Here is an 11,202-nt window from a genome sequence, read left to right as displayed (position 1 = left end):
ACAACTAATAACACAAACCAAACGACCAGTCAATGAGTCTTTGCAATAAGAGAGAAAAAGTCCAGAAATCAGCTCGTATTATTAATGAAACTTAACTTAGTGCCAAAGAAAAGGAGGGAAAGGAGATTGTGGCTTTTGCTGACAGTTTGTAGGAAGAGTTTCTAGGGCCAGTCGCAACATTTACAGCTGTCCCGAAAGACTAAATTGGATGAACAGTTCTGGATCCAGGTGATCCCGTTGGCACAGTTGTAAAAAGAACCTGGTGCATCTGGTTTGGCGTAAACTCCTCCAGCTTTTGTTGCACAGAACTTGTCATCAGAGACCACTGAGGAAGTAGTAGCTGTTGGTCTGGGATGAGGTTTGGTGACCAGTTTCGTGCTTACTGTAGGGGGAAGGGGGGGTAGATCTGGAGATATAGATGGATATACTTTATCATTTCACAGTAATGTTTACTTAACTCATAAAGACCCAACCCATGAAAAAATGTGATCAAATAAGTCCAAAAATGTTTAATTTGGGGTCTTTATTTGTTGCTATACCATTAACTATCATCATTTTACAGTGCAGTCTTCTGCTTTCTGGTGTCCATTAAGGGGCAGAAGACAAAATCATATTCTGAGCAAAGTTTGTACCATAAAGTGATGCCAAATGTCTCAGATACTGTATGCATCATATATGTCATGCTGGTTCTTATTGGTTAAAATCTTTTAAATAAAGTCAAATGATTAAAACTTTCATATATATGTATATATATTCACAGTACAGCCACCCACATTATTTTTCTAACCTGAGGCCAGCAGAGAGCGGAGATAGCTGATGAGGGTGAAGTTTCCTTCCCCACAGAACTGTCCGTTAAAGTCATCAAGGTCCAGAGCCCAGACAAAGGCTCCTCCGAATCTGTTGTCTTTAAGATAACGGACCTGAGTGAAGAAAGAAAGAAACATTTGCACCTTATTGTTATCCTTAACTTACAGTTTCCACTTTGTTTCTGGTAGTGTTAACTGTTGACTGAACTACCTTTGTATGAAAGCTTTCTTTGTTGTCGTATCCAACCCACTCGTTTTGTTTGGTGGCAAATGGAACTTTCTGATCCTCGATCAGCTGAACACTGGCTCCTTGAAGAAAAGTGCAAATCTAAAAGTAGGGTTTTTATAAAGCATGTTAAATCATTTCTTGATGACTTTAGTATTAAATGAAATACTAAGAGTGAAACTGCATAAAATGACATCTTCACCTCATAATAAGACCAGAAACCAGCCTCCCTCGTGAAAGTACCAGCAGCAGCTGGGCCTCTGATTGGGGCTCCAACTTGACTGGATTGGGTTGCGAGTCGAAATGTTCGTCCATATGTTGCAAAGCCCATATTTAACTTTCCTACAGGTGCTCCCTTGTCTCTCCAGTACCTCATAGCAAAGTCCTGTATTGTAAACAAGATATTTGGAAGCTTTCAAGTTGCAATTGAAGGGAAAATGTTTTCAGGGAAATTTGTTTGGGATTCCCATTTATTGCTGCAGAACACATAAATATGACATTTTTTATTTCAGTTATTCATTTTTCTTTTCAACATTTCACCCAGATCAGATGTTTCTGAGCCTCATTTTTTTTTAACAGAATGTGTAATAATCAGTTCATTCTCTGGCTTTATATTCATGATTTTCCATCGTAAAATGCTCATCCACTTTGGCGAGGGGGGGGGGGGGGGGGGGGATGTCCAAAGTTGGACCTCAAGGTCCTGCAGGTTTTTGTTGTATCCCGGGTCTGACACACCTGGCTCACATTAAATGGATCCAACAGTCAAGGAAGTTTGGCACAATGACCGATCATTCGAGTCAGGTGTGTTAGAACAGGGATACATGGAAAATCTGCTGGATTGTGGCCCTGGAGGACTAGCGCTGGACACCCCTGGTATACTTAGTCCAGCTTAGCATAGTCTCATTTTCATTCATATTCTTTTGATACTTCAAGTTAGAGTACATTTCCTGATAAAAAATAACAATAATGGCAAAATAATAATAAGTAAATTAAAGCAAAAGCTAGAAAGACCTGAACTCACGGTGTTTAAGTAAACATTGTCCCCGGTGTCGTGTGATCCTTTGTATAAAGGGCTGTTATGTCCTGTGACTTTCTCCCAGGTGCCATGGAAGTCATACGTCATCACGTTAATAAAATCCACATACCTGAAAGAACACATGCAAGATTGAGTTCAACAATCAAATAGGAATCGCTCAGTCAGGAAACAAACATACTTGGACAACTCTGCAATTTCATAACCAGCATCAATGGTTCCTTTCCCAGCAGACACAGCAGCCGATATCATTAACCTTTGCCGCCCACTTGCCGTTCCCTCAGCCTGATAGGCCTCGAGCAGCTCCTAAAACCACACAATAAAGAGGGATCATCATTTCAAGGTTCATGTTAAGCATCGACTCAGCATCAGCCCATTAATTCCAGATGTGACCTTGCATAACAAAGTGAATCTCTGCTTGTCCTCCAGAGGGCTTCCTCTTGCTGCAGGATATTCCCAGTCCAAGTCCAGTCCATCAAAGCCATATTTTCTCAGAAATTTGATTGAAGACTGAATAAATGTGTTCCTGTTGGCTTGTGTTGACACTACTGCAGTGAATCTGGGAGGCAGGTTAAGAAAAGAAAGACACTAACATATAAAAACATATAAAACTAACATATATAACTAACATATAAAAGAAGCAGGACTGAGTGACATGTAATGATTGTTTCATGGTAGATGTCACACTTTTGCGTTCCAAAGTTCCAGCCTCCGACAGCCAGAAGTGTTTTTAGATTGGGATTCCTGTGGAAATAAACACATTCAGTTGGTAGCAAGGGCTATTAGCTAAATGGTAATCATAAATAGTTATATGGCAATAATAAATAGCAATAATGCAAGAAATAAGCTGACTGACCTCTGTTTAAGTCCATTGAAAGATTTATAGCGCTCCTCATCATTCCATTCTATAGTGGCTAACTCATTTGCCTCGTTAATACCAGAAAAGGCATAGATTAGGTGAGTGCAGAGGTTTGGGTCAATATTTGAAGGCATAAACTTCCCCTGGCCTTGTCTGTATTGGGCCCAGTTAGTAAAATAACAAACCAGTCTGGAAGAGGATGCTGAATGTGAAAGGGAAATGAATTTTAGTTTGTAATTATATGTCTACTGCAGAGGTGTCCAGCTCCGGTCCGCGAGGGCCACAATCTTGCATGTTTTCAATGTATCCCTGCTCCAACACACCTGACTCAAATTAATCAGTCATTGTGCAGAACATTCACAGGCTGTTGGATCAATTTAATTTGAGTTACGTGAGTCAGAAAACCTGCAGGACTGTGGCCTTTGAGGACTGATTTTGGACACCCCCGGTCTACTGTATGAATCTCAAGTTGCCGTATGATTTATGGACTCACCCAAGCTGCTCAGGCACAGACAGAAAACTGTAAAGTTGCAGATTGAGACACTGAAACTTACTTGTTGTAGAAATAGTGTTGAATAAAGTGTCACAACTTACCTGCTATCAGAATGAACTTGTCCATGGCAGTTGTGCGGCTCACTCTGACAAAGTAAGTAAAAAATAAAGTCATGAGTAAGCGTCTATGATTGGTGGAAAAATACACAAATCAGGATAATCATTAACACAAAACAAACTGAATGTCCAAAGTTGAGGATGTTTCACGATTGCATCATTCACAGAAATCAAATAATGATAGTAAAAGAACTTTAACCTGACCAAAAAAATCATTAAAATTCAACATTATCTCAGTTTAAACGTTGGCATGCAGGAACCACAACTCTGTGTCACTCATTATAAAAGCCCGATAAGAGCCATTTAAAAGCAGTTCAGACATGTTGATGTTGATGAGCCTATTGTATGAGGCAGTCTCCCAGTCTAAAGCTTTATTGTGAATATTTGGTTAGGCAAGTAGACTTTGATCCCATCACTTCTTGTTCCTAGTACCGTATATGTTTTAATCAGCTAAATACGGGTGTGATTACTGAACAATACTCTTCTCTTCTGCGTGGAGCTTACAGGTGGATGCTGAGGTGGCAGAATGGCTCTGAACAAGAGCATGCAGGGTGCAGCTTTCTGGTTAGCAGCGGCAGGAGTGACAGCAAGCATGAGGGGGGCAAAGGCATGAAGTGTGTAGTTTAAATAAATCAGATAGATTAGATGGGTGTGTGTTTGATTTGTAACACGAAACAGGAGGCAGATCCCACAGGAAACAGCACAGCGGCTCTTGTTGTCTCTCTGAACTTGCAGGCATTGCTTCACTTATTCCTTTTAACACAAGAAATATATAACATTGTGTAATTAAGATTTTTTTTTTATTGGGAGAATTAAATGAAGAATCCAAACAATATTAAACAATCAAAATTGTGAAACTGAAATGTTAATAATTTTCAGGGGTTGAGTTAATAAATTATGTAAAATTTTGCATCAGTGCACCACATTAACATCTTGAGGTCTTTTAATTCTGCAGAGGAAAGCTCTGAAAGGTGAGGAAGTTGAATAAGCTGGATTTAGATGAGAAAAAGAAAAATTTAAGGGTAAAATCCTAATTTTTCTTTATTTTTTATTTTTTGCAATACTTTGTCTTTGACACAAGAGGGCAAGGTATGCACTATTATTCCCAGTGTGAAACAAAAAGCCCAATTTTCCTTCAATAGCAACCTCAACTTTACAAATTTCTCTGATGAGTGAACATTAATCAGCTCATATTGCACATTTTAGGACCTGCAGTCATGTCACTTTGCTTTCTATACCTGCTCTGCGCCACAAAAAAACTTGTGGCACCATTAGATTTAATAGTAAGGTGTGTCCCAACTTTTGACAGCTTATTTATATATAAAATGATACTCAAACCATGATAATCATTATTGAATGTCCAAAACTAACGTTGCCTTCATGCCTCATCCCCAGAAATCAGATAAAGATCTAACACGTTGGATGTTTAATCCCTGTTACTCTGCAGGAAACACCACCATGTGTTAGGCATTATAATCATTATAGTCTTGCTTAATACACTTGTTATCTCATGAAAGCTTTTAAAAACAATGTTTATATGTTATGATTAACCCTCTAAGGTCCTGGTCTGCCATTTGGCAGAGGTAAATTTGCTGACTTTGATGAAGTTCTTTGAAAAATTGTGGAAATAAACCTGCCTGAGCCATCTCTACCAACTGGTTTTGGTATGAAAAAACAACAAAGTGATTGTTATAACACTGCTGTTTGAATTGTCAACCATTTCACTGTTGTTACAATATTATTAACTTATTTTTAACAACAGTTTGCTAAAAACATTTATTCTGTTCATTCTTTTCCAAAACAACAAAAAAAAACAAAGAAAAACATTTTTCTCTGACCTGTTTGGTAGTGTAAAAGTTAAAGAGTTAAAGAAAGACAACAAAACTTTTTTTTTTCTTCAGGTGTGAAATCATGTAAATATTTACGATTTAAGTATTGGCAAGGTACCAATATTATAGTATAATGATATTTTGTCCTTGTTTTAGCTCCTGTTTCCTAAAGTTGTCTGTCAAAGATAGTACAGCCTAACCATGCTAATGTTTTTGTTTTACATACAAAAAATTGGCAGGTATTAAACCAAATTCTGTTTTACAGTGGTGTAACTATATTATACTGAACTCAATCTACACAGCTGCCTGCTGCAGCCATCTGGAACAGTCTTCCCTTATTGAGTAGTTTCATGCTAGCTGACACATTTAAACACCAAACAAAATGATTTTTAATTTAACAACATGGAAAACACACACTGGGAAGCTTGCACAGATGAAAATTTTTTTTGCAGAAGACAGAGCAGATAATAGGAAGGATGCAGATTTCTTCTCCTTCATTCAATGATCTACCACTGGAGGGTTGGCTTTGTAAACATTATGTAGTGTGGATTTACTTCATGAATGTCTTGTAAAAGTGATTAAAACTGTTAATCAAATGAAGAGAACACAGGTAGCTGCTTAGGCAGGCCTTTCCTTATAATATTGGCTGCAACACATGTATTGCAGGGTTTCATTTCAGGACAAATTTCCTGTGTTGTATTTGTGGCATTTCTAAAGCAGTATGGACTGTCTATGGTTAGTGTGGCTCGCTTGGACAAAATTACCATACGACATCTTGTTTGATGAATCAGACATTTATTTAAGGCCAGTCACAGCATTTGCATCTCTCATTAAAAGCAAGATTAACTGGACATTTCTGCAAATATGTGTGTCCACTGACACACTGATAGAAGATGTTTGCGTTCTTGTCATTTTCATACAAGCCGTCAGCCTTTCCGACACAGAAACCATCTGCAGAGGCAGCAGTTGTGGTAGTTTTGGGAGTGGTAGTGCCAGCTGCTGTGGTGGAAGAAGCTGGAATGGGTAGGGTGCTGTTGGCAACTGGTGCAGGTGAGGTTTCAGGAGGTGCTGGTGGGAATTCTAGCAAATATATTGAGAAGAATGAAGGACATAAGGTTATGTGGGAAGACTTTTCTTAAAAAAAAGTGAAAGCACTGATGAATTTTGTTTACCTGACTCCAGAAGAGAACGGAGATAGCTGATGAGGGGATAATTTCCCTGGCCACAGAACTGTCCAGAAAAGTCATCCAGATCCAGAGCCCACACGAATGCGCCTCCAAATTTGTTATCTTTCACAAACTGTGCCTGTGAAATATCAGCAGCCATTTTAAAAAAGATTCTTTTGTGGTATAAAACATTTTAAAAATCTTCATTTATTACATATAGACATGGTTAATTTGCCTTATATTATCAGTAGAAAAAAAAACAAAACAAAACAAAAAAAACCAGCTTGAATTATCTGTGAAACTACAAAATCTCTTCAAAGGGATATTTCATGCATGATCCTATCAACCAGATTACAAAAACAGAACTTCAGATAAACTGGGACATTTCCACAAGGATAACCACTGTAACAAGAGTGCCACCTTCTGCTCAGTTTAAGTTATTAAAAACCTTCATGTGCCGTTTATCATCACTTGTGTCCAGCATAACTGGCATAGCAATATGTATCTAATGTGCTTCTGTCTTTATACATAAATGTGAAGAATAAAATAACTTACCTTGATTTCATAGCTCTGCCTGTTGTCAAAGCCCACCCACTCATTGCCTTTGGTGGCATAGGGCACCTTTTGTTCTTCAATCCAGTTCAGACTGCCATCTTGGAGGAAGGTACAGATCTGGAAGAAAAAGAAAGTAAATGACCTTGAAGACATTTTCATCATGTTTTGTTTTAAACATCTATTATATATTATACATCTATGATAATAATTCAGATAATAAAATGCATGTTGTTGTGCTTTGTGTTGACTGACCTCATAGTATGACCAAAATCCAGCTTCCCGTGTGAAAGGCCCAGCAGAGGCAGGTCCGTTGGCGGGTGCTCCTACACCATTATCTGCTGTTGATATGCGGAAAGTCCGTCCATATGTGGGAAAGCCAACCAAAAGCTTTTCAAGAGGAGCTCCTTTGTCCCGCCAGTATTTCATGGCAAAGTCCTAAAACCATAAAAAGGGGTGACATGTTAAAGGCAAAGACATTCCACAGTTAGGCTAAGCTGTGAGTGCTGCTGAGGATTTTACTCACCACATTGAAGTAGATGAAGTCACCCTGGTCGCTCGGGCTCCGGTGTAAAGGGCTGTTGTGACCGGTGAATGGATTCCAAGCTCCGTGCAAGTCATAGGACATGACGTTTAGGAAGTCCAGGGACCTACAAAACGCAATGAAACAAAATTAATTTACAAGTGATGGTCTTTAAAGTTACTCTATAACATTTCCCATTTAATTAACACACTATTTTTACATAAATTGTTATTCTGTAATAAAAGTCAATTTAGATTCTATAAATATCCCACATTCAGTTTCTGACATTCATCTATAAAAGTTTCAAATAAGCTACATAAAAGCACACTTTTATAATACTCTTTAATATTATTCTAATAATTTACTTGTATGATCCAAGAGTATGTTTAAAAAAAGTTAAGTGAAACCATCTTTCCTATTTCCAGTTTATTACAAGTTGCTATGTTTATCAGAAAATTAAACTGTAAAAGTATCTGAGTCTAAAAATGGCCAGTTGTATCATATTACATATCATTTGTATTTTATGTAACTTTATATAACTGAACATACTTTAGCAGCTGCACCAGATGAAGCATGAAATTATTGCCTCTTCTCTCAGTATTATCGACAATAAAAAAAAACTTTTTTTTTTCCTGCACAACAAATATTTATTACTCCTGAAACCTTCGCGAAACAAAACATGTGTGTGCACTGCCAAAATGGAGTGAAATAAGCACTATCAATACAACAGCTCAACACTGAATTAACTTACTTCGACACTTCAGCAACCTCATAACCGTTGTCAATGTTTCCCTTCCCAGCTGCCACTGCGGCTCCAAGCAGCAGTCGTGGCCTTTTGGTCTCAGCTGCTTCTTTCTCAAAGGCTGCCAGCATTTCCTAAACACACAACAGAAACTGTCAAATTTATAGTTTTGTATTCAGCTTATGTCAAAAGACTATTTGGAGAACATATACTGGTTTTGTCACACATGAAAAAAAGACTAAACTATTCTGCAACTTCTCTGGTATGGCTGCTGACTAAATACATTTCTAAGCTGACCTGACAAAGTAATGTGAACCTCCGCTTGTCCTCTGGTGGGCTTCCTCTTGCTCCAGGATACTCCCAGTCCAGGTCCAGTCCATCAAAACCATGAAGTCTCAAAAATTTGATAGAAGACTGGATAAAGTGCTGGCGGGTGGCATGAGATGAAGCCATGATGGTAAATCTGTATACATATACATAAATCCGTTAAAAGACGATTAAATGTTTAAATTCCTACTTTTTATTAAATGATGCGGTCCTGATGCTGTTTTTAGTTAGACTCACTGTGTAGTTCCAAAGTTCCAGCCGCCAACGGCCAACAGAGTCTTCAGCTGGGGGTTTCTGTGATGCAGACATGGAGAAGGTAGAGTTTATGATAGAATAGTACCACAAGTAAAAGTTCTTTCTTTGTTATATTTATCAAAGTTGCCATGGTTCCACATCTGCTCTATGAATGAGAGAAAAGGTGCAGTCTCCCATTGATAGCTCTGTTTTCTGTTAATTACCTCCACCAAAGAGGTGGGGAAGGTTTTCATTTATTTGTCTGTCTGTCTGTCTGTCTAGCTTTGTTTTATGCAAAAACTACTGGATAGGTTTTCTTAATTTTTTTTTTCTGAGAATGGGTCTTGGTCAAACTTAGACACCATTGATCCAGATCACAATTTGGATCCAGGAACTTTTTAATGAAGGATTTTTTATCATAGCGAAATATGCCCCCTTCCAGTATGCACACATTTAACTCCACCATCAATGGTCAGGGTGTTTTGCCACAAAATACAGGAGAAGTTCCCCACAGCTTTTACAAGATACCAAAGTTAGATCTGGACAGAATTATGGATACTGAATATGAACCAGGGAAAAATAGAGGACCTTTGAAAGTTTCATGACTGCAACAAAACTAATTAAGATGTAAACAAGCAACAAACACCACAACATAACCAAGACACTGCGGATTTACTATCTACAAATCCAGGAAACTGATTTATCCATATGAAATGAACGTCGGACTGGAACAAATGGTGGAAATCTCTATTTGGGTAGAAACGAGCTGCTTAGTGGAAATTTGTTCTTTCAGAGTTCTCTTCTAGCTTGTACTTTGTTAAAAAAAAAATTCCCTTAGAGAAACTAATTTTGAGTGTGTTATGTATTTGTGTGTTTAAGAGTTGCCTATACTCAACATTTTACTAAATAGTTTAGTTCACTGAATGAATCAACAATTAGAAATAAATTCAATATGTAAAGAACTATATCATTAAACAGAATAAAACTGTATTATTAGTAAAATTTCCCAGCTGGTTTTTCTTGTATTTCCAGTTTTTATGTTGATTGGTTGACATTCAGCCAGTTGAAACTCACTTGTTCTTGAGTTCATTGAAGGATTTATAGAGAACATCATCGTTCCACTCGTATGGCGACAGCTCATTGGTAGGGCTGATGATTGAGAAAGCGTAGATCAAGTGGGTGCAGAGGTTGGGGTCCACGTTTGAAGGTAGATATCTGCCAGCACCTGGTCTGTACTGGGACCAGTTGGTAAAGTAGCACACCAGTTTGGTGGAGGACACTTTTGAATTAAAAAGAAAGGATTAGCTCATATCTCTGTTCTTGTGTTATTAACCATAATAAAAATGCAAATATTAGTCACATAAAAGTAATGATTCATACCAATCTGTAGACACAACAGAAGGGACAACCCTGGAAAAAAAAGAACTTTTTAATTTAACAATTCCTTAAATATCGTTACCACGTCCAATAAAGTTACTTACCAGCCAAGACTGTCAGTCGAGCCATGATTTTTTTCACTTGAGTCCTCAAACTGATCTATAAAAGTAAAAAGAAATAAATCGGAAGACTTGTTATAATAAAATCAACATTATGCACTGTTCTGTAAGAACCAGTTATGCTGCATATAATACAGCCTTTTAAATAAAAGCTGCAAAAGCATCAGCGTGTGAACGATTACCTTTTCTCTAGGTGATCTGCTGGTTGTCCTGCTGCTCCAGCAAGGACGTCTTTTTATAGGCAGGATAACATGAGGACAAAGGCTGCGAGCCAGACATTTAAGAACAAGATTATTGTCGCTTTGTATCTGGTCACAATAGTCTGCGGTGAATGATCATATCTGTTTTTATTGCCTGATAAATGTGACACAGCGCAAGGTTGAGCAAACTTCCCTTATTCCAACAGAAATGAGGATCTGATAAACTGATGAACGAGATAGGCCTATTTGCTATGTTTCCATGGGAACAGAATGATAAATGGCCAACAATGCCATCTAAAGTGACCTTCAAGTATTCTGTTTTGGCCGGGAAACTCTTATTTTACCCGTCTTTCCTGCACCTTTCCCACATTGTTATTTTCCCGGAAATTTCCTGGGTTTTGATATGGGAAGAAAATAAACCGACCCCCGACCCCCCACCCTCACCCCCCGAGCCCCACACCCCACGAGCGCCCTGAGGAGAGGAACCTGTGACTGAGAACTTGACAGGTATTGTTGTAAACCATTGTATGTCACACAATGGCCTATACTATTAATTACAGATACATTTTGCTCAGTTCCTTTATTTAACTGGCCAATCTA

General features: G+C 38.1%; 2 protein-coding genes across 2 annotated transcripts; both read right to left on the bottom strand.

Annotated features, from left to right (window-relative positions):
• Positions 1–161: 161 nt before the first annotated feature.
• Positions 162–3,543, bottom strand: LOC306754543 (acidic mammalian chitinase-like; the record flags this gene model as incomplete). Its single annotated transcript, XM_079238561.1, has 10 exons — positions 162–406; positions 788–920; positions 1,018–1,134; positions 1,235–1,417; positions 2,054–2,177; positions 2,247–2,371; positions 2,459–2,624; positions 2,753–2,809; positions 2,922–3,126; positions 3,519–3,543. 10 exons carry the CDS (start codon positions 3,541–3,543, stop codon positions 162–164), a joined length of 1,380 nt encoding a protein of 459 aa, XP_079094687.1.
• A 933-nt stretch (positions 3,544–4,476) lies between these two features.
• Positions 4,477–10,412, bottom strand: LOC306754542 (acidic mammalian chitinase-like; the record flags this gene model as incomplete). The annotated part of the gene is made up of 12 exons (XM_079238560.1): positions 4,477–4,522; positions 6,247–6,442; positions 6,535–6,667; positions 7,084–7,200; positions 7,336–7,518; positions 7,607–7,730; positions 8,355–8,479; positions 8,643–8,808; positions 8,910–8,966; positions 9,981–10,185; positions 10,287–10,316; positions 10,388–10,412. 12 exons carry the CDS (start codon positions 10,410–10,412, stop codon positions 4,477–4,479), a joined length of 1,407 nt encoding a protein of 468 aa, XP_079094686.1.
• Positions 10,413–11,202: the final 790 nt, after the last annotated feature.

This window comes from Telmatherina bonti (assembly GCF_933228915.1).
Source record: "Telmatherina bonti genome assembly, chromosome: 4".
Taxonomy (NCBI): Eukaryota; Metazoa; Chordata; class Actinopteri; order Atheriniformes; family Telmatherinidae; genus Telmatherina; species Telmatherina bonti.
The sequence above is the reverse complement of the archived record's forward strand: the minus strand, read 5'-3'. Positions and strand labels throughout refer to the sequence as shown.